At 53.8% G+C, this 23,337-nt stretch overlaps 2 protein-coding genes across 3 annotated transcripts in view; one reads left to right on the plus strand and one right to left on the minus strand.

Annotated features, from left to right (window-relative positions):
* Positions 1-4,175, plus strand: part of Stk32c (serine/threonine kinase 32C) — an 85,383-nt gene extending 81,208 nt beyond the window's left edge. The window contains exons 11-12 of the mRNA XM_041667301.1: positions 2,358-2,425; positions 3,455-4,175. Of these exons, the coding sequence (XP_041523235.1) occupies positions 2,358-2,425; positions 3,455-3,599 (213 nt within the window). The 3' untranslated portion in view covers positions 3,600-4,175. The remainder of the gene's footprint in view (positions 1-2,357; positions 2,426-3,454) is intronic.
* A 1,100-nt stretch (positions 4,176-5,275) lies between these two features.
* Dpysl4 (dihydropyrimidinase like 4) lies at positions 5,276-20,708 on the minus strand. Of its 2 annotated transcripts, none has more exons than XM_041667092.1 (14): positions 20,557-20,708; positions 16,982-17,070; positions 16,204-16,388; positions 14,476-14,640; positions 12,927-12,988; positions 12,748-12,828; positions 12,177-12,245; positions 11,667-11,787; positions 10,281-10,437; positions 9,786-9,927; positions 8,789-8,959; positions 8,126-8,305; positions 7,219-7,384; positions 5,276-6,153 (listed from the first exon to the last, which is right to left on the minus strand). In XM_041667092.1, exons 1-14 carry the CDS (start codon positions 20,593-20,595, stop codon positions 6,062-6,064), a joined length of 1,719 nt encoding a protein of 572 aa, XP_041523026.1. In that variant the 5' UTR covers positions 20,596-20,708; the 3' UTR covers positions 5,276-6,061. The 2 variants fall into 2 exon arrangements, with proteins under 2 accessions (XP_041523026.1, XP_041523027.1); XM_041667093.1 differs by lacking the exon at positions 20,557-20,708 and adding an exon at positions 19,960-20,328.
* Positions 20,709-23,337: the final 2,629 nt, after the last annotated feature.

The following is a 23,337-nucleotide window of genomic DNA, read 5'->3' on the forward strand; positions in this document are numbered from 1 at the left end:
GTTCTGGAGGGCATTGTACAGGAATGAAGAAACCATCTGCCTCCTACAGGTGAAGCAACAGGTCAGGGTCTGTGCCACTTTCCCAGTAGGAAGAGGTATAAGGTATGGCCACTCATCCTTAACCCTGGAAGGCTATTCTCAGGGGACCTTGGTTCTTGAGGCATGACTTATGAACAGAATGGGAAATCTGTGAGACACCATAATGGAAAGATAGAGGTGAAGATGAATGTCTCTGACTGTAGCCGTTTTTGGTCACTTCAGCCTGGGTGACAAGCTTCTTGGTAATTGTGTAGGCTGGTTGGTCCTGGGGTATTTGTTATAGCATCTGCTTTTTAATGTCTGAGGGGGCACACATGTGTGCAGGTATGTGGACACATGTGGACACTGGGAGGGGACAGAATCTGTTGTCCTATATCTTTTTCACTCTGTTGACTTTATTTTCTGAGGCATGATTTCTTGAGGAACCCAGAGTTCACTGATGCAGCTAGTCCAGCTAGCCAGCCTGCCTTGGCAATCCCCTGCCTCTACCTCTCGAGCACTGGGCTTACAGATGGGCTACCATGCCTACCTACCTTTTTAAGTTGCTACTGGGAAATCAGACTTCTAGTTCTCAGGCTTGCATTTTGCAATGTGGTTTTGTAGTTTTTTTCCTTCCTTCCTTCCTTCCTTCCTTCCTTCCTTCCTTCCTTCCTTTCTTCCTGTTTTTTGTTTGAGACAGGATTTTTCTGTGTAATTGACCTGGTTGTCCTGTAGACCAGGCTAGGTTTGAACTCACAGTGATCTGTCTGCTTGCTTCTGCCTCCCAGCATTGCAATGTGATATATACTGAGCCCAAGCCCCCTACAACAGCTATTTTACAAGCAGTTTTATTTAGGAGTCATTGGCCTGAAAGCTATAGATACTTGCGGTGTACAAACTGCTCTGTTATTACAAGCAAAAAATGGTAAATAATCATCAAAGCGAAGCTGGGGAAAAGGCTGAATTTCCAAATCTATCCTTTCAGGAACCTCAAGTATAGTGTTGTTAACTCCTATTACCATGCTACACACTGGGTCCCTCAAATGTGCCGATCTGCATAACTTACACTTTATTCTCAACCTACATCTGCCTCCCCCATCCCTCATCATAACAGCTGCTTCCCACAGGTCGAGTTGGTAGGAAAGCCAGCATTGACAGATGCCAAAAGCCTTGCCGGGGTCTTGCCTTCAGCATCCAGAGAAAGGGTGGGTCTGTGGCCACTGGGCTCTGTGAGCAGGACTTGAGGTCTAAGCAGACTTTTAAGCACTAGACACCCCCTTTGTGGAGATAGCTGTAGGTACCTGGTCCCCACAGCATGCATTTGCTGCAACCTAGCCCTGTCTTCCCACTTAGGGGACTGAACCCTTTCCAGGTAAAGGATCATAGGATATTGGATCTAGAAAGCAGGTGTGCAGTTCTTTTCCTGCCCCTGGGCAGCTGGTAGCCTTTGCCTAGCTAACTCTGACCTCTCTGACCACCAAGAGCTCCAGGTTCCGCTTCTCTATCACCACAGGTTCCTCCTGACTCAGTGTGCCCCCCTGGGCTTTGGCTTCTTGGATGTGCCATCACTACCATGGGCACAAGGGGTTGGATTCTAGCAATATCTCCTATCCTAGGACCCCTCCCCAGCTTGTTGCTTACCACCTTGTGGTAGGAGAACATGGCCATCTTGTATGTCCTTCAGCCTTTAATCTTCAGTCCGCCCAGGCATGTGTTTTCACTTCCCCGCATTCTTCCAAGATGATATGGAACCTCCCTTGAACCCCATAAACAGAGTTCCGAAAACCGTCGTGTTTTGAAACCCAACCCATACCAGGAAACTGATTCCGAGCCAGGGGAGAAAATCTCTTGGAGGCACGGCTCTTGAGTCTCATGTTCTGACTTACAGCCCATCTATGGCCCTAAAGCCCTCTCCCAAGCTGCTGTCCTGGTTCTTATTGGTACCCATTAGCTGTGCCCTATAGCCCCCCATCCCCGAGAGTCCGTCACCTCTGAGCCTGGCTGTGCTGCTGGGAGACACAAATGAGGTTCTGAGGGAGAAATATGGGCCTTCAGGGTCCCTATCAGATTCTCTGGGAAGGGACACACACGGGGGCCAGGTACGGGTTCAGTGAGGACAGGAGAGTTGAGGCAGTGTCTTTGCCCTGCCATGCCCACCCCCACAGCTGGTCTTAGGTGCATCTGCTCTCAGAGATAGGAGATCTGGGCTTCTGAAGAGCAGAGCTCCGTGGAAGCCAGGAGTTGCCTTCCCAGAGCTCAGGAGGGAGTGGTGGGAGCAGCGCTTGGGAACTGGCCCTGGCGTCCAGCATGAGTCACCGAAGCGGTCTTTCTGTCCACAGGAGAACGACTACCTGCAAGACTGTCTGGATGCCATCCAGCAAGATTTCGTGATTTTTAACAGAGAAAAGTGAGTGTATGTATATGAGGGGCCATAGTGGGGCACAGGGCTTAACACAACACAGATGACCCAGCAGCCATGTGGCCCGTGCTCTCGGGGAAGGACCAGCAGTGGATATGGAAGGTCAAGTTGAGCGACCTCTTCTCAGGCCTCTGCAGGGGCTCCCTGGGGACATTCTGGGTGAACTCAGATCCAGGGGTTAGAATCTCAGGGACACACTTGGCTCAGACCAGAGCCAACTACCTCCTGGCGGCCCCTTTAGTCACACCTGCTACTGGGTCACTCACTCAGAAAAGCTTTTCCTTAGTACCAGTGGCAAAGACAGGTCCCAGACTGCCAACACCAGCCTCAGTGAAGAGAGCCTGGTATAGTGGGGCCTAAGAGAGGGGTCAGCACACCCCCTGCCTGGGAAGCAGGGAGGTCTTCCCAGAGGTAGAGGCTCTGTGCTAGGCTGGGGAGGATGCATAAGCAATGTGCAGGGGGGGGTCTTCCCAGAGGTAGAGGCTCTGTGCTAGGCTGGGGAGGATGCAGAAGCAATGTGCAGGGAGGTCTTCCCAGAGGTAGAGGCTCTGTGCTAGGCTGGGGAGGATGCAGAAGCAATGTGGGTCTGGTTGAGGACGCTGGCCCCACCCTGTGGTTAGAGGACATGATGACTTGTGGGCTTGGCCATGCTCTTTGAAAAGCTGTTCCAGCACTACCCACTGAAACAGGCCCCAAGCTAGAGCTCCCTCGGCTTCCTCTGAATGAGCTGCCATGTGGAGCCTGTGGCTAGCAGCAGAGGGCTGAGCCTCCCATACCTCCAATGGTCTCACCATCCATGTCTATGGTCCAGCTCCCTGTGTTCCCAGCATGTGCCAGAACAGGGCTTCCAACAAGGAGCATTCCTGGCATCCCACACCACATCCCTGAAGGACACGTCCCATGGGTCCTAGGAAAAGCCATATATATTCTACATCAGTGGGTCCTGGGATGCTAGAGAGGCTGTGCCATTTGGTGGGCTACATAGATCCATTTGGCTGTCGTCTCCCCCACGCCCAGGCTGAAGAAGAGCCAGGAACTCATGAACGAGCCTCTCCCATGCTCCGAGACTGCAGATATGACAGATCCCACTGCAGACAGTGAGCCAGAGCCCACAGCCCTGCCCATGTGTGGCTCCATCTGCCCCTCATCTGGGAGCAGCTAGGCCAAGTGGACCGTATCCAAGGGCAGTTCTCTCTCAGGCTGCTTTGAAGACTCAGGATGGCCAGGAGGAGGCAGCAGTGGGGCAAAGGCCTGACCGCCCAGCCTGCCCGCAAGGCTGTCAGTATGGTGAAACTGCTGGGAGCCATGGGTGCCCATCGAGAGTGGTGGTTGGGCAAGGAGGACCCTTGGTACATAGACCATGGTTATTTGCAACATAGAGGGAGTCACGCAGCCATCATGATGGTGGGCCCCTCTAATGTAGGCTGGCAGATTACAGACAGCCAGAGTGGAACGTTGGGGCAGGAGCCCTTGAATTTCTGGACCCTTTTGGAATTGGCTGTATATAGCCTTGTGCCGGTCTTTGCTGTGGCCTGGCCAGAATGTCCTTGAGCTCGCTGCTCAAGGCTGTGGGGACGGGAACAGGCCTTGCTGATTCTGAGACGTCTTTGAGGGCGGGGGTTGGGGGAGGGAGTGGGTGGGATGGCAAAGAATGTTTTCTAGAGATACACACTGCTCTGGCAATTTCTGCAATTTGTGTATAGTTTTCACCTCTGAGAATTACAGTCTTAAGAACTGCTGCATCGCCTGTTCTGTATGTCCTTTGCCTGTGGAATGGTGACCTCCAGTGCCTGGCAAGGTCAGGCACACCCAAGGGAATAACTCTGGGGGTCTGTACAAGTGTGTAAGGGGTGACTTTGGTGAGAGTGCACTCTCCTTTTTGATTGTGGCAGGGATGGAGAGTCCTTGATCACCCCTGTCCTTGCCAGCGGAAGCAGAAAAACACTGCCATAGAGCACAGCAGCCGACCAAAGCCCAAGGTTCAAGTCTTAAGCTGCTGGGTGTGGTGTGCACACCTTGAATACCAGCACTTGGGAGGCAGGCAGATCTCTAAGTTCAAGGCCAGTTGGGTCTACAGACAGCCAAGGCTACATAATAAGATTGGGTCTCAAAAAAAAAAAAATCATGTGTATGTGGCCCAGAGGACGTGACCTCCCAAAACAGTGGCAGGGCTGCCAGGTTGGGCCTTCAGTAGGGTTGCTGCTAGGACCAGAGAAACTTTATGACAGTCCTGGATGTCCACAGTGCAGTCAGCTCCCATGGACATGCTCCTGCTGATGAGAATGGATTGTTGGGGGGGGGGGGGGGAGAAGGGACAAGTAGTGTGGGAAAGACCTCTTGCTTCTAGGGGGATCCCTTGCCTGAGATAAAGAACTTGAGACCCACCCACCTCCATGAGAAGAGACTGCAGCCAGGAGACTAGTCCAGCAATTCCAACCGCAAGAAGGCACTGGTAGGAACTGCCTAGCCACTTGCCTTCCAGGGGTGGGGCCTGGCTATGCGCGGCTGGGCTGCCTGTTACACCACATCCCACCTGCAGAGTACGCCTCAGTGTTCCGTTCACTGCCTCATCACAGCTGGAGTGGTTTGAGTCCCGCCAGTCAAAACATGGCTGTCCTCCTGCTGACCATCTGGCTGAGGATCACAGCCAAAAACCCTAGGAGGAAGCCCACCTCCCACCATTCAGATCCAGCCATGCCTGTGGCCCAGAGCAGGCAGAGACCACTCTGCTAGACAGCATGCAGCTGACCAGAGGTGGCAGCTACAGAAGGGGCTCCCTGGTCCCTGTGCAAATGCTTGGGAGGGCAGGAAGTCTGGCTGGCAACACACAGGCAGCTTCTAACCCAGACTTTTTTATTGACCCGACTCACGCCAGGCATGGCCGGTGGCCGATGGCCGGCATCTGGTACAGCAGCATGCAGATCCCTGGCTATGGTTTCCTCACAGTACAAAACTGCTACTCTAATAAACCTATGGAAACACAGTCTGTAGGAAAAGGAAAGTGTCTTAGCTAAGGGATCATAAAACCCCCTAGAGGGGGCTGCTATAGGAGCTCAGGTTTGGTCCTCGGAAGTGTCTATGTGGGAGGGAGCTACCCTGCACTGAGTATCGGATGGATCCCTGAAGTCACAGCAGCTCCACAAGACGGAGGCTCCACTCGCCCGCTCTCCTCCCTACACCAGGGCAGTCAGGGGGACAGGCCCCCAAGGGGTAGCTGCACCTTAGAAACATGGAGCTGGTGGAAGCTTGGGGGGCTTCTACAGGGCAGTGATTCCTTAGGGGGAGGCAGCAGCAAATGCCCACCCTGCCTAGTCCCAGACCCTTCAAAGCTCACAGGCTCAAGGCAGAGAATTCTCATGGAGGGCCTTCCGGGTAAGGCCAGGTGGGCAAGAGGCACCAGCTCACTGCCATGCCTAGTCCTCTCTCTCTGGCAGTGAACTCTCCCTGGATTCAGCCCTCTGGAGGGGGTACCTCATAGTGGGATCTGGGACTCCAAAGGGAGAGTTTATAGGGTACAGGAGGGCAAGGCTGAGCACCTTTCACGATAACATCTACAAAGGAAGAGGCTAACTAAAGTGAGTGGTCCCCACACCCTGCCAGTGGGGAAAGCACCAGACCCCAAGTCTAGGAAAGAGAGGTGATGTTGGAGCGTCCTCCAGGGGGTGCCATGATCTTCTGAGCTGTACGTCTGGCGATGTGATCGTCAGCCTGAGACCCTGAAGAAAGGGCAAGTAAGTGTGGTAAGGATGGGAGGGAGGGTAAGGCTTTCTCTTTCCATCCAAAAGGGAAGGTAGACGTGGCTGGCTGTACCCACTAAACTGGGACCACAAAGAAGCTACGCAACCTCATGCAGTGTGTACCCAGGGTGGGTTTTCTCCCCAAAGCCATGGCTGATAGGGCAAGGTGGCCAGGCAGGCTGCTTATCTGAATGGCTGAAAAGTATAAGCAAAGACTCTACAATCTCTGGGGACAGGAAGGCCAACCCTCCAGGAAGCCTGCCCTATTGGGTCTTTGTGTGGGCCCTTGGTGATAGCGGGAGCTTGCCCCCTCCTTCACGGTGATCGTGGATTCTGAAGGACTTCCAACTTATCCTACCAAGTGACCAGGAACTATTATCACCTCCCAAGCAGAGAGAGGAGACAGCAAAGACAACAAAGACAATATAGCAATGTAGCCCCCACTCAAGGGCGAGGGGTGGTGGAGGGGGTCTGGCTTTGATCTGTAGGCAAGATGGGGGACTGAGAAGCTGCTCACTAAAAGCCAACTCTGTTGGTCAACATGGCAGGTACATTCTACAGTGTCCCCAAGTGCTGAGGACACAGCTCAGACCCATGCCTCATACTTCACTGGTGATTCTTAGCTTGTGGCGCTGAGGAAGCTGTATTATATATAGCTTGGGTCCCCACAGAGGTAACACCTCTCCTCCCATGGAGGGTGAACATTCTATGTTAAGTTCTGGGCTGACATGTCTTCTCTAAGATTGATTCAAAGTGCAGGTTCGTTCATCTCAACAGCACCCCCCAAAGGCAAATGCTGGGACAGAAATGGGCTTCCACGGGAGCGGTGCACACCTCTTTGTCCCTCATAAGACCCCAAATAAGGCCCTTCACCAAGGTCATTACCTTCTACTCTACAGTATCCCCACTGGCTATCCACAGGTCCACCCCTGAGATGTGCCCTGTATATGTACAGACCTGGGTTCCCAGCAGAGCTTAGAGCCCTCTGGGCACAGGCTGAACCTGGCAGGAGAGTTTCTTACCCCATGCCCTGACCCAACTCACCAGATAGGCTGAACCCCGACTGGTGCAGGTTACGCACGGGTGGCACTGAGATCTTGCCCGGACAGGATGCACGAGCTGGTGTGCCACTCCCTGGCTTGGCAGGTAACATCACCTCATGGACAGGCCCATCGTACAGGCCTCGGGGCACACCATGGATCTCTGCTAGCTGTGGGGTTGAGAGAGCTGGGGGTTTAGCCAGCTAAGCTGATGGAGGGTAGTACCCTGCTTATTTGCTCTGCACCCCAACTCAACCCAGCTCTGTAATCCCATGTTTTCCTGCATAGAGGAGCACACACAGTTTCATACCCCTCTGGGCTCCTGGGCCTACTTATTAATGTGGTCTCAGCCAGCTCTGGAGGACTAGATCCTGTTGGCAAGGGGAAAGGGTGTCACTGCCCAGCAGATGACAGTGGGCAGGACTGAACCATTTCCCACCATGGTCCCCTCTCCCTCTGCAAATGGAACTGGGTCTTCCTCATACAGAGCTGTCCTCTATAGGTTCCTCCTAGCGTCTCCATTCCTGTTCTACCCCTCAGACGGAGTGGAGATTGGTGACGTGCTCTGGACCGCATTAGTGTCTTCATGGGAATTTATACAGGGAGGTGATTATAAATGAGTTTATACCCATATTTCCTATAGACCACTATGACAAAAAGGGTATACAACCATCACCGAGTAGGCAGTTGATGATGGGGACAGGAGGACCAGGCCTGCCACTGGCCTCCTGGCCACTTCCCCTACAACAGGCAATGATCTAGTATATCTGGGGCAAGTGATGGCTTCCACCCTGCCTTCCAAAGCCACGTCATCCAGGAGGCAGGACCTCACAGCAGAGCTCACAGACTGTATTGGGAACTCCAGGCCTGCTACCCACTCTATGTCCTGTCAGCCCAGGTCAGCCTCTTACCCGGTTGCGAGCCTTTATCCTCTTATAGACAAAGTCGGGGAACGTCTTCCGGGGAATGAAGCGGCCAGCCCCTGGAGTGACAAACAGGTTCCCGTCCTCCAGCACCACTCTGCCCTGACTTATGACCACTGTGGGCACTCCTCGGCACTCCACTCCTTCAAAGATGTTGTACTCTACATTCTGGGGAGAGGCCCACAGGTGCAGCTTCCTTCAGCCCTGACCCCGCCCCCCCTCCCCCAGCGGGCCAGCACTACAGGTAACCTGCACGTGCTGTGCTAAGGCCCCACCCAGAAAAATAAAAAGCAACTGAGACAGACAAGTGACACACAGAAGGATGACCCTCAGCCAGCCCAGCCCCCCGAGTCACGGCCTTCTTCTGCTGTCATAGCGAGGAGAGTGAGGGGGTTGCCTGTCCTTGCCTAGACAGGTGTGGCACCCTCTGCCTCAGTCTCCTTATCTATAGGATGGGTCAACAGACCCAGTCACACCCCCTTGGGGACAACAGACGAGACACTGGCTGAGTGAGGTGCTGGGCAGATGTGCTCTGCTTAGGTCAGGGCTGCCCACTGAGCCACACTGAGGGTGGACACCTGCCACCTATCCTGGTAGCTCTCCTGGAAAGCAGGTCCAGCTAGGTCCTGCTAAGAAGGGAGGCATTCTCACCAGGTTGTGGCTCTTGGCAGAGATGACTTTCGTGGCCCTGGGGTTCCAGATGACCAGGTCAGCATCAGAGCCCACAGCCACACGCCCCTTCCTGGGGTAAAAATTGAAGATTTTGGCAGCATTTGTACTGGTCACAGCAACGAACTCATTCTCGTCCATTTTCCCTGAAGCCTGAGAAGTGAGAGAGCCAGCTAAGGGGGAGGGTGGGCTGCGGATGTCACGGGGCATCGCAAGCTCAGAGAGCCAGCTGAGGAAGAGGGTGGTCGGCAGGTGTCATGGGGCATCGCAAGCTCAGAGAGCCAGCTGAGGGGGGAGGGTGGGCTGCGGATGTCACGGGGCATTGCAAGCTCAGGAGGGGCTCCAGCCATGGCCTCACCATGGCAATAATAGTGGTACAAATGCCCCCACCCCCGCAGACAGGGCACCAATGGCAGTGCCAAGGCAGACTAGTGGTGTGGCTGCTTCTGTGGCCACAGCCCCATTTCTCGCTGCCTCTCTGAATAAATGAGGATGCTTTGATACTAACACCGACGTCCCTTGAGACACTGACAGTCACCCCGGTTTTTAGGCATGGCAGATGATCTCGAGAGAGGGGCCAGCATGCAGAAGAGGGAGACCTACCCTCTAAGCCTGTGTCTGTGTACATACCTGCCTGCCTACCTGTGTAGCTCAGGCTGACTTTAAACTTCAAATAGTTCCCCCCTTAGCTTCCAGAGTGCTGGGGCTATGGGCCTGCAACACTCTGCCTGGCTATGATGAATTCTTTCCGTTTTATGTCACTTCATTTAAATTTTCAAAAATGTAAAATTTTTCATCACCATGTAACAATTCATATTTGTGGTGTGCAGGGTGATGGATATGACATTAACCTCCAGGGAGGGAACTCTAGGTGCCATGGACGGCTAAGCTAAGGCTTGAAGGGATAAGGCTAGTATCTCTCATGAGCGTTTCTGGTGGCGGGGTCCCTTGCCACAACCACCCCCAGGCCTAGACTCACCACACATTTCTCCCAGACCACAGACATACGCTCTTCGACACCGTTAACACCCTCCGGAATCAGTGTGAAGTTGTCTTTGCCAACGGCCTTCTGGGCAGTAGTGAAGGTGCAGTGTGCACTGCCTGTCACCTGGAGGTCCCCACTGAGAACAAGCCAGGGTCAGAGTGGCCCAGGGATGGGCCCTCCAGAACTGGCCACAGCTGGGTCAGCTCCAGCCTCCTAGGCAGCCAGTTACGGCTGTGAGGGATCTGAGCTGGTACTTAAGTCCAGAAAGGAGAGAACGGACAGTGTGGGCACAATATGAAGGCCATGGATGGACTCATGAGGGGCCAAGAGAAGGGCGTAGAGGTGGGGAATCCCAGCTGGGACCAGAGAGCTCTGTACCTCCCCAACTGGCTTTCCTGAAGAAGCCTGGGATTCCTCAGGGGGCGTCCAGAGGAAGCATAGACTCGGAGGCCTCAGGCTGACCCGAGCTTTGGTGGGAGGGCTGCTCACCTGGACAGCAGGGAGGTGAGGTGGTCCGCGGTGGTAGGGTCTGGGTTGATAGGGGGTGACGTGACGAAGGCCGCAGCCTTGGCCCAGTTCTTGCTCCAGTAGTGTGAGCCATCAGTGCCCAGGCTGGCAGTGATAGGTTCCCCAAAGACGACCACCCCTAAAGTGAGCAAGGATTATGGCAGGCACCCCATTGCATGTGTCTCGCACGGCGACCTCTCTGTCCTTTGCTTTCATGACCAGGAAAAGCTTGTGCTTTTTTTTCTGGAGTCCCTGAGTAGTCGCTGATCCTGTGAGGTGGTTCTTTGGGAGGTACAGCGGCTGAGACAATGATCCTTTTTCTATACCTCTGCTGAGGGTCAGACTGCTGGGCACTCTCGCTGGGCCACAGAGTAGGACTTAACCAATTAAACCTGGCAGTTCAGACTCAGAGAGGCCCTGAGTCCCAGGTCTGGGCCTTGTACCAGAGCTCTGAACTAGGCTGATGCTGTTCCTATAAGCCCCAGGCTCAGTGGGGTAGGGACTGGTCCTACTGCAGAGTAGCTAATTGGGAGAAGTGGTGAGGCTCCTGGGTAAGCCGTGCAGGGTCTGTTCATCCTGTGTTGGCAAACACAACCCATCCTCTCTCTTGTAAACATGGTGGTTTTCTGTGTCAGTCTTTGGGAAGAAAACTTGTCCCTGTACACATCCACTTCCGCCCCAGGGACTCCACAGTCTCAAGGCATGGCTAGGAAATGAGGTCTCATTATAGGACTGGGTGGGGAAATGGATTCCAGATCCTCCATTGTTCTTGAACAGGCTGCCTCTTTTATGCATGACCTTGGACTTACGTCCCAATCCAATCGTGGGCCTCTCCAGTACCCTGGTGGCCGCAGGGGCTTCTCTGGCCCTCGGAGCTCACAGCCAGCCTCTCTGTGAGCCACACAGTCTAGCTAGGACATAGGTGTCTGCCTCTAGCTAGTCTAGGTGTTATAGTCTTGGAACCCCTTAGCCATCAGAATGTGGATCCCAGCTCCTGAACCCATAGCAAATAGGAAAGTGAGACAGCCTGTGGACTCAAGGACCCCTCTTAGATACATACTCAGAGAATTCTGCCCTTGGGTCTCCTGGGAACAGATATACACAGGGCCCCAGTTTGCTAAAGACCCCTAGTAGACAGTTATTATTTTAACAAGGCTGGAGACTCAGGTCTAGCCCCATCCCTCATAGGGACACAGGGCTCCTAAACTTTCCCTGAGCTTGCGCCCCTAGGACTAACATAAGTAAGGTGCCCCATGAAGAGGCCTACTTTTTTACTGGGTCTTCCCCTCCTTAGTGCCCAGAGGTCCTCAATTGTCAGCAGAGCTCAGGGAGGCTAGGAACATGTAGGAAGTGAGCGCTGGCACTCACCCCTGCGCTTGGCTTGGGCAACCATGTCAGCCGCTCCCTTGCTCATCACCTTGGTGATGTACAGTGGGCAGTTGGCCTGCTTGGCAATGGTGACTGCTCTGTACACAGCCTCGGCCTCTACCTGAAGGTGGTGAAGGGAGAGGACAATCAGAACACGAGAAGCCTTGAGACTTCCTGACCAGGTGAGTTCTGGGACACCCAAAGATCACCCACGAGACTGTAGGCACTGGGGGCATGCATCTCTGCTGGAGCAAGAACCCAGCCTAGGGTCCAGTGTCTGGAATCTAGGTTGACACACACGGTTCTCAGGACCCAAATGCACTGCCTTCTTGCCTCAGGTAAGGGCTGTGGGGTGACAAGTGGTTGAGATGGATACTGGACAGGCAGAGGGTCATTGCATTAAGCCCACAAGGTGAGAACAAAGTGAGCAAGGTACGGCTCAGGCCATGAAGCAGGGCCAGCTTAGCCCAGGGTTGGGGGGAAATGGTATACTCAGTAGGGCAGACTTACCTCTTCTGGGTGGCTGAGGACATGGCCCTCAGGGCCCGTGATGCCCTGCTCCAGGAGGCGCTTCTGTTCCTAAATGACCAATAGGACGCTTTGCTCCAGTTTCAAGGATCCCAAACCCTGGACATGAGGTGCCTGGCAGCAAGCCCCATACCTTGAGCATAGTCCTGGGCCCCTGACCATCCCAGAATAGAGCAGCCACAAAGAATGTGTAGCAGAATGGGCTTGGGGAAGGCTGGCCCAAGGTTCAGTCTGTTGGTAGGCAGCCAGCCCCCCTTGCCCCTCCAGACCCTGGGTGTCACACTGCAGTCTCCCAAGGGACTGGCAGGGGTACTTTGGCAAGATCTGTGACCATCATAGAAAAAGCCACGTTGTGGTTTCAATGTCTTTTAAGACCTCCTAACTCATGGGCTGTTTGACCTTTGACTTAACATTCCCTTTCTCCCATCCAAGTGTCACAGAGGTCACAGCTCTCATAAGATTCCACCCAGCTTTGTCTGCCCACTGGGACTCACAAACTAGGCATCAGCTTGACCCACCCAGCCAATCCCGTGGGTGGCATAACCTCTCTCACCTCCTCCACGATGTCCCCGTTTTCTGCATGCACTTGGGCCAAGGCTCCCAGGTCCCGGATGAGGCTGAAGATTTCATACATCTGTGAGGAAGGCAGAGTCCCGTGTTTGTAGGGTTGTCTCTCCAGCAACAGCCCAAGACACCCCACTTGTTCATTCCGTGTGAACTTGGCCTCCTCACCTGACCGTCAGTGCACTGGCACCGGTCCTTGTACGCCATGAAGACCAGGAAGGAATTCACACCTGGAAAAGAGGCTAGAGAGGCTCAGGCACCAGAAGAGGAACCCAGGGACAGGGACATTTCTCCCACAAAAGCTGAGCTAGATAGCATAGCATCCTGCAGGCAAGTCTTCCCCATCAACGAGCCAGGCCACATGGACAGAGTCGGCTAGGCCCCAGCCATTGCCTGACTGCTGCTCACGTTTGGGACTGTTTGCTCACCCAGTGGGCACACAGGTAAGAATATACCTACTCTCACCACCAACTCTCAGGCAGATCTCCACTCCTGCAGGACACAGAGCAGTGCAATTGGCTTGCGGCCCAAGTCCCATATGCTCTGTTCAGGAAAAGCAACCAGGCCTGGCATGCTGGGGGAGCCTCTCTTGGGCCATCTGGCATGTAACCTGCCTACAGGTCCTGAGTCCTGCTTCACGATACCACAGCTCATAGTGAATGTTAACGACACGACACTCTGAGAGGGGCAGGAGAGTCTCAGGGCTGGGACCTCAGACACATAGGAAGGAGGAAGAGGGGCTGATGCCCACAATATTAGAGTCCAATCAGGAGCAAGGCTGAGCCTTTCTAACTCCTGGACAGCCAGAATCTGCCTACCTCCCAGGACCAGGACCTATGAAGGTCGATTGAGGCCTAAAGGCAGCCCCAAACCCACCCAGCCAAGGGCATTGCCCCCCTTGTTGGATAAAAAATAATAATGTGGGAAACACTGGGAGAAACCGAATGATAACTTTTGTGTGACGTCTGATGGCAATTTCTGACTAGAAGGCGATCCCCACAAGGAGAGGGAGCTCTGCAGGCACCTGGTTCAGGGACACGAGGCTGCAGGGGGCTAACTGCTACCTGGAGAGCAGAGTCCACTATAGCCAGGTGGAGGACATGAGGGTCCTATGCCCCAAAAGGCACCAATGTGAGGGCTGCCACTCTCTGGGAACCACAAGCCAAAGGAGATGGCCTTGGGGTCATAGCAGACAGGCAGCAGTGTTCCTCACGAGTATGCTCTCTGTGAGCTACAGACAGCGCGAGGAAGGCAGTGAGGCGAGCACCCAGTGCCGTAAGACTTTGTCAAGCCCACTGAGAACCTCTGGTGTGCTTTTAGCGTTAGGATGATAATGTAGAATGGAGCCAACCTTTATTTACAGATGAGTCCGTTTCAATACAGAGCTTAAAAGAACCTCTTAAGAGAAAGCCCCCAAGTAACCGTAAATGTGTCTTCTGGCATCTCTTTTCTAGAAAACAGAGAGCCAAGGGCAGCATGGTCAGGGCAGCGTCTGTGGGAACACGAATTACAGGATGTGCTCATGGCACGGGCCCCCCTCGTCTGGAGCCTCTGAGAGCACAGCTGACCTTGGGTGATTCTCCAACTCAATCCTAAGCACCTGCCTTGAGACCAGGCTGGCAGACTGTAGCAAATCCCAGGAGATCCAGAAGGGGACCCTCGGTCTGCCTGTAGGCACAGAGGTCCTCGGGTAACCCCACCCGTCACTGCCACTCACCTTTGTCCCGGACTAGGGCCTCCAGCTCCTCTTTGGTGCTCTCGTGCCAGCGGGGAATGTCCACATGGAGGGAGTAATCACAGCAGGCTGCACTGTCAGCTCGCTCCCGCCACTGCTCATAGGCTGCCAGCAGGCTCACACCAGCCTCCGGAAACACGTGGTCCACTATGGGGGGGAGGGCAGCATGTCCAGCCAGGTTCCCAAGCCTGGCCCAGGTGTCCCACTATTGTCTCTAAGGGGGATTTGGCTTCACGTTCTGGAGACCAGAGTGGGGTTTGAGGAAGACACAGTGAAGGAAGGTCCTGTCCTATCACCTTCCTTTTCCTTCCAATCAGCACACAGGTATCTTCTCCCCCATGTCCCTCCAGCCTCTCTGAGTAGAGCACTGAGCAGGGAGCCTGAGTTCAAACCCCACACTTCCTAGACCTTAGCTTCTCACGGGACAGCAGTGACTATTGGGGGGGCGGGGAAGGGTTGTCAGCTGTCCACAGCACTGACCCTGTGGACATGCATGCTTCCAGAAAACTTCCTCCATTGAGTCAGTTTCCATGGCCTCGCTGACTCCACATGCCCCCAACAGTACAAATCATTCCTGCACATGGCCACCGTGGTATCTCCCTCCCATTCCAAAGTCCACACACTACTCACTGGCCAAGCCTGGGATGCGCCAGGAGAGAGCTCAGAAGGGCTGCTAAACAAATTGATATACTTCAGGATCCAGCGGCTGCCTCATCTCTGTACCATACTCCCTGTACCTCCATCCCATCTGTCCATCCCTCAGATCACCAGCCAGGACCCTGGGTGCAGGCATATGCACGACATAGCCCATGTTCCAGCCCTGAGTGGATGCCATTTGTGCTTCTGGAGACACCTCCAAAAAGGGGGGCATTAACAGAGCAGCTGTGCTGGCCCACCGCATGCACTTGAGCCCCAGGATCCTGAGGTGGCCCACCTTGCTGCTTGTTTTCCTTCAGCCTGACAGAGTGAACCAAGCCAAGCTGTGGTTATAGCAATGGCTCAGTGTCATTGGGAAGTGCCCGGAGTCTCCTGAACGGTACTCCTTCGTAGCAGCGGGGACTGTATTTACTGTGTTTCAGGTGCATAAAGAAATGTGTGTGGTAAATCTTTCATCCTCAGACTCTAGAGGAGAGGAGAGACCCTTTCCTCCCGCCGAGAAGGCATACAAGCCTGAGTATGTGGGGTCATAATATTGAGACCAAATAGAGATGTGCACAGGAGGGGATCAAACAGGGTGGTGTAAACGTCCTGTTTCAAACACCACAGCCTCAATTCTCAACACAGGCAAGAACTTACTTCAAACAGACGTTAGAGGCAAGGTTCAGGCTCAACTCTCCTGGCTCAGAGCACCAGAATTTCTGAACCCCAGTTCCTGGCCAGCAGCCAACCCCCCTGGAAGGAATAAGTGGGCACACATCTGCTTATCCAGAGCCTAACAGCATCCTAGAGCTAGCCCGGGCAACTGGCTCAGAAAGAGAAGCCCGGATGTGCCCAGCATGTTTTAGATGGAATTTTAATATTGAAACAGAACTCAGGAAACCACTTCATGCAACAAGGAGATGGGTCACACACTGTCCTAGCGTGCCTAAGTATCCACAGAAGCCCAGTCTCGCACTAAGTGTTGTGATAACACAAAAATATGCACCGAAGCCCGAACCAGTATGCTAGTCAAGGCTTCGTGACTACCTGGCAAGTGGCCTGCACACTCACGTATCATAGTGGTCCCGCCTGCTAGGGCCGCCTTGGTGCCCTGACAGAAGTCATCAGCTGGGGTCATGCCCAGCACAGGCATCTGCAGCCGGGTGTGGACGTCAACTCCCCCAGGCAGTACCATCAGGCCATGAGCATCGATGGTTTTGATGCCCCCAGGGACGATGAGGTTTTCTCCAATTTGTCTGAAAGCAATAAAAAGAGTCATCACTTCATAGAGAGCTTAGATCAGAACTCAAACACGCTCCGTGGTGGTGGCTCTAAGAAGTGAGGGCTTGGAGTCACGACCATGAGAAAAAAAAGCAGGTTGAGGGCCCAGAAGCTAGAGAATAAAACTTGCTATCTCAGGAGGGCAGTGTGTAGGGCCCAGTGCTGTGCCAACATGGCTCTCCTCCTGGTCTCCCCTGAAGCCCCTGCTTGCTGTCTAATGACCATAACTGGAGTCCCTGTTTGCTGTCTGCACACCGTTCTGGAGCTCCATGACACACCAAGCAGAGGAGAGAGCAGGTCAGTGTTTTCTGCTTGTCTGCAGGAGCCCAGACAGACTTGTCCTAAGTGCAGTGATAACATGAAGATACATGGACACTGGTCCCATTGTGTTGCTCCAGGACTCGTGGCTATCTGGAAAGACTAGCATGCCTCGAGGATGGTTCCCACGGTCAGGGGTTTGGAAAAGAAAGCATCTGCATGGTTCTCACCCCAAAGCAGACGCCCGAGTGCCAGGTAACCAATGTTCACACATTCACATATCTATAAATGCCCCCGTGTAGAAACTTACTTAATCAGGCCGTCTTCCACATACAGATCAGCGTAAAAGGACTGGTCATCATTCACAATCTTCCCACCTTTGATGAGAAGGCGGTCACTCTGACAAGAGACAAAACAGTGGGTGCCGATAGAGACTTTCCGGACCATTAGGAACCTCTTCCCCTCGAATGACTGAGATGTTTTGATGCATTTTGCAGCCATAAGAACCAGCTCAAAGGTTTATTTACAGTACTCCTAACAGGGTGCTCAACACAGTGTCCAGCATGACCCTGGCACTAACTGTTCGGCAGATGCCGAAGGCGGGGGGGGGGGGGCGAGTGGGAACAGCAGGGCAAGGCTGTGTTGGTGAAAGTACGGCAGTGAAGCAGCTGCTTTGTTGAATCCTGCCATCTGACTATCAGAAAAAAGTCGGGCCTAAGGGAAGACCTGGTGACCTAACCGTTCTCAAGGGGCACCTGCGTGCTTCCCTCCCACCTGTACTGACGTACTGACAAAGCTAGGTAGGCAAAACAGAGCCAGGCTGATACACCAGAATGCCACAGGCCCGTGGTGGTATCAGAAGGCGTGGGGCGGAGCAGACGACAGACATCTTCGTCTTGGCTCCAGAGATTACAGCCTAGGGATAGACAGATGGAGGCAGTGTGTCTCTGCTTCTCTCCACCAAGGCACAGGTCAAACACAGAGAAGAGCACAGAGATAGGGTGAGAGGGATTCAGGCCACCTTGAGCACCACAGGGGCTTTTCTGGGGCACTCGTGCAGTGTGACAGAAGTGGGGGGATTGTTCCAGGCTAGAGGCAGCTGTACAAAGGCCCCCGAGGCAGGAAAGCCTTTGGGTTGGTTCTCAAAACAACACAAGGGCTACAGCTAGTGGGAAGAGCGGTGCAGGTTGGGACATACAGGATTTGGAGTCCATGGGAGGATACTGGGGACAGAGCATCAGATTAGTTCTGACTGATACAGAGATCACCTGGGCTCTCGGGGGGAACAGATTATGATATGAAAAGAGGGGCACAATTGCTGCTTAAGTGGCGTCATAGGTTGTTCAGGAAGGTGAGAGGCTCTTGGCCAGTGATATGGACAGAAGCACCAGAAAACATGGGCTGGGAGTTGATGGAGAGAACTGACGGATAGAGAGGCCGTGGACATGAAGGGATGGGAGGGAGTGGGGGGGGCAGCGGGAGTGGGAAGGGGTAGGGGTGGATCAAATGGCCGCAGGCCCTGCTGCAGTGTGAAGACGTTCACGTGTGTGAAGACAGGGTTTGTGGATAAGGACAGCTCCCTGTGGGCTAACTTCAGCAAAATAGAGGCACGGAATCTGGTTCCAGTGCTTAGCACCCATAAGACAGACACTTTGAGGACCAACCAGGAGGGATGGGTCAGGCAGAAAGCAGAGACTGTGGGTGAACTAACGGTGCACGGACCTCAGAACTGATGGCCTGGCTCTGGGTGGAGAACAGTGGAAACACACATGAAATGGGGGCGCACATGTGAGAGGGGAGACCTACTGATGTCCCTTTCTACCCATCATGAGCCACAACTCTACCTGAGAACTAACCAGGGAACGCACTTGACCCTAAACAAGGAAGCCTGGCCACATGCCCTAAATGTCTGTGACCCATGTGGCAGCTGGGCCAGGCCTAAGCCAGCTTCGGCTCTGTTATAGCATCCGTCTGAGGCCAGGAGAACCAGCTGAGAGTGTGGCAAGCAGAGCCCTGTGAGCCTGCAAGGATGGGGGCGGGTATCTTTTGTATAGTTTCCAGTTCTGCCCAGCAGCCGAGTGTCGGACTGAACTCTCCAGGTTCTCCTGTTCTACCCAACACTATCACACTCTTCCAAAAGCCTGGCAACTATGTCCCAGCCCACACCACCCATCCCTCTGCCTGTACAGCTCAGAATCACAGAGAGTTTTCAAGTTTTATATTTGGGGAGGGGTTGAAAAGAATAACTTGTACACATTCTATAGAATCCACATGTCAGTGTCTACAGGTGAAGTTCATAGATTCATTCATGTCCATGAAACCACCCTGCCCAGGAGTCCTTAAGTGAGACAGGCATGGTACGGTCCGACACGAAGCTGAAGGGACTGACGCATGCTGGAAGTAGCCTGTTGACCACACATAGCCTGGCTGCAGCTCAAGTCTCTCTTCAAATGTCTGTAGCTGCTCAGTGACCAGCCCCACTGAGCAGTAGTGTCTACCTAGGCCTACCACAGCCACCCACTTCGCAGGGCTGCCACTCTGGACCACACCCCTCCTCTTCCGCCTTGTTCTAGCCATTCTCAGAAAAAAAAAAAACTAGGAAAACTCAGGCATTAGAAGAAACCACTGAGCCAGAAATCTTGAGTTCTGAGGTCCCTATTTAGACTCCTGTTTTCAGGCAGCAGAATTTGCATTCTGGGGTCCTCCTGAGTTTGGTAGAACAAGTCATACTGTGATAGGCCCCATCTAGATGAGTGGGGGATGGGGGTTCCTTCCAGCCATCTCCCTCTCCATGAACAGGACCGCTTGACTAGGCAGGAATCTGCCATCACCATCTCCACTCACTGCCAGCTGGCTAATGGCACTTCCTCCTCAGGCCTGGATCCCTAGGAGTAGTAGGCAGTCAAGAGGCAGGAACTAATTCTGGTCCCTATGAGTGGGGTCTCTTTCCTCTTTGAGGTTTGTTTTTTCTCCCCCTAAAGGAGTGGACTTCCCCCAGAAGGCTAGGAAGCTGACCTCCCCAACAGCCTGATTAGACTCCAGAGCTCTTAGGCTGGGAACAAGTCCAGAGCTTTTTAGAGACCTCCTAGAGCTCCCGACCTGGTCCAGCTGATCCCAGGAGCCTCCCTCTCTTCCTCCTAGGCTTCGGGCCGTCCTCCACCCCCTCCAGTGGGAAGGCTTTGTTTCCTGGCCGGCCCGGTGGACACACTGACCTTCTGCTTTTGGGGAGGTCTGTCCTGAAAGGGAGTGCTGCAGGGATGCTGGTCGGAGCGGTCAGTTAGTACTCACCTCCCGTGGAGTCTCCGAACCCAGCTTCGCGCAGGGGCTCGGGGCCTCCAGGGGCACCAGATCTAGTAGACAGGGCTAAATCGCTTTGTGTCGGACAAAGCACTAAAGACACCGAAGCGGCGCGTCCAGGGGGTAGGCTGCCCACGGGCTGCTCTAGGAACAGCATCCGACATCGTAGTGCCTTCAGGCCCGGGGCCAACAAAGACTGAGATTGCCGGTCATCCTGGAGACAGAACTCCAGGCAATGTCCGCTTGATCCCCATCTGCCCCACGCCAGACCCGACAGGAGGCCAGCCACCTACGCTCCGGGTAGCAGGCCGCTCACCCCGCCTATCGAAGTCAAGCACCAGAGTCCTGAGAGCTGGCGGACCGCGGGCCTGAGCACCGGCTGAGCAATGGGTTCCGCGCGGCCTGGAGAGCTCTCTCCGCCGCTGGCAGCAGAGGAAGGAGAGGAGAGGGAAGGCTGGCGCCTGGCCGGGGACTAAAGCAGGCGTGGGACTCACAGGCAGGGCCGGGAGGATTGTCGGCTGCGCTTGCAAGCCACTCCCGCCGTGGGCAAGGGGCGCCAGACGCGGCGGGGGCGGGGGTTCGACTCACCGTAATTCGGGGAATGCTCTTCTTGCCTTGGAAGGACATCCTGATCCGCGGGAGGGTTGTGAGTCCCCGGTAGGGGTTGCGCGGGCTTGGACCTGCCGGCGGGGATACGCGCGGAGCTTAGAGAGTCCGAGTGTGAGCCAGCCCGGCGCAGGGCTCCGATTAACTCATTTGCATGTGGGCCCCGCCTACCTATTCATTTGCATCCGGGCCCCTCCTTCCTGATCTCGTTTGTGCTCGCTTGCTCCGGATCTCCCTTTCTCCCTCTCTCCCTTCCCCTCTCCTTTTCCTTCTATCCTTCCCTCCCCCAAAAGCACCCTAGAGATCACAGGCTGTGAGCACTGAATCCCACTCCGCCTGTGCTGAGTGGAGAAGAATGGATTGTGACCTGTCGGGACCAACATGTATGAAGTTTCCATTGGGGAAGGATAGGAGGGATGCCTGGCCCCACCTAGCCTTGTTCTGTGGTGGCCTGAGGCACCCCAGGCTCCAAGGGTTCAAAACTAATTCTCACATCTGGGCGGAGGCTCTGCAGGAGCCGGAATCTCGCTTGGTATCTCTAGCAAAATTCAGACATCTTTAAGGAATGGCTTCAGGCTGGAACGCAAGAGCCTAGCCTGACGCGACCACGGAACCGTGGTGGCTAGGCATACTGTTCTTTGGCAGGCCACACCAGTCTGGTGCAGGAGGGAGAGAACAAGTTGGAGGGGCAGAGAGAAACATCCCAGACGGAGAGAGATGAAAGGGCTGGACTGGGGACTGCCAGGGGAAGACGGAGGTGGAGACTAGGAGTCGAGATATCCAGTGGAACCGATAGCTGACACACACCTGGTCTCTCTCGGGTACACCGTACGACATCCTGCCCACAGCCTGGTTCCTGCTTCCTCTACCTGCTGGGCCCCACGGGCTGAGTCCACGCTGGGCGGGCCCCGGAAACAGGTTGTGTTGTTTGGATCATCTCTGCTGGTGATTCGGGGTCGTTCCAAGGGGTCACGTGGTTCACGGTGTAGCTCGCTGACTCGAGGATCTCTGCCCTGCCAAGTGCTGCATTCTTTGGTAGCACCTTGTTTTCCATGGCGTCCGAAAATTCAGGGAAGATGACGTCGAGTTTGAGTTCAGCCAGAGGCTTCACAGACACATAGGGACACGATGCCATCACGGTAGGAGTGGGAGATTTGAGGCAAGGTGTCCTCAGCATGAGGTCTGCTCGCAAGACACGTGGAACCGGTTGGAACCAGTCCTTGCAGCAGCCTCATCATCTCTCCCACCAAAGCCTTTCTGAGCTGATGCTGTCCATGCGCAGAGGGTGCTGAACGAGCTGGGCAGGACCGGAAACGCCTACCATCCCTAAGGATCTTGGTGGTTTGCCCTCAGGACACACCTTCTGCCCCCACACTCAGAAGGCCTGGTGAGAGCCACGAAAACGGTGTCTATTCTACTCCAAGTGTTGTGGGATCGTCCACGCTGGGTTCCGATCAAGAAGAGGATCTAAGGATCTGCAAGGACAGCCTATTCTAAAGCCAAGGTCAAGGATTTGTCGTGAGACAGGGAAGAGGTGCTCTCAGACACACCCCCAGTCCAGAAGGGCACAGGACAATCATTGTTGTCACTGTGGATTCTACAATGATGGATTCTGAACAAAAAGATCCCCACCTTTACATTGTCCACTCAGTCAACTCCTTTTAAACGCATGCTGGGACAATAAGTTGCTATGACACTCTACTGGGGGGCCCATGGGCCTGTCATCCTGGTTCCTTCCCACCTGCCACGGGACTCCCACTCCCCTGTAAGCCTCCACTCCTCAGCAGCGTGAGAGTCTCCGCAGTGGATGTAGCCAACTGTTTGAGATACCAAAGTTCTTTTCCCTTCCCTAGCTACTTAAATTCTTCTCCAGGCTACATAGTGGATAAAGCCATTGGAAGAGACCTTCCTGGTTGCCACTCTAGGCAAGTAGCTGCCAGATTCCCCCTACTAAAGGACTGTCCTTCCAATGACTTTAGGTATCTCTGGAAGAGGCTGCAGATAAGGTGTGTACTTCCCTCCCCAGTGGGCACAAGATTCAATTTCCCTTTCTGGAATGGAAAGAGGCACTGCTGGCCAGGTGGCAAAGACAGGAAAGGCTAACACAGATAATAAATTCACACTTTAATAATATTCATGGAGACACCTTGAGCTAGGATTTAAAACAGGTTTTATTAAAACTGTACAATAATTTACAAATAAGTAAAAATTCTCTGGTATATATTATAGGAACCACAATACAAAAATATGTGTAAAATTTATAATTGACCACCATACAAACCTAGTTTAAGCCTGGGAATACTGTTTAGCACTGAACGGAAAGGTCACGTGTTTAGAGAGGGGGTGTTAAGGATCGCTTCATTGAACACAAATACTGCCTGGCACTTTGCCACGAGAAACCAAGTTCTGCTCCTTTTTGCATAAGTTTACAATAAAGCTTTTTAGAAAAGATACAATAAATATATGCTTTGATACATATATTCACAATACGATTTTCCTGAGCCTAAACTTAAATCCATCACCGTAAGGGTTCAATGACGGAGTGATGGCAAGAGCTGACCAACTATCAGTGCCTCGAAGCCACTCTCCACCCTCCCTCCTGACTCCCAGGTGGTGTTTACAAGCCGTGTAAGGCACTCGGGTTTCCTGAAGGCTACAGAGTCTGCGAGGGCAGAGACTTAAGTCACAGCCGTAGGCCTTCAGCTACAGAACGCTAGACCATGGATACGAAGTAGACACCACATGGCTGTTCACAAAGGACTC

This window comes from Microtus oregoni, unplaced genomic scaffold, assembly GCF_018167655.1.
Source record: "Microtus oregoni isolate MIOR12 unplaced genomic scaffold, Mior012 000016F_ref0000370, whole genome shotgun sequence".
Taxonomy (NCBI): domain Eukaryota; kingdom Metazoa; phylum Chordata; class Mammalia; order Rodentia; family Cricetidae; genus Microtus; species Microtus oregoni.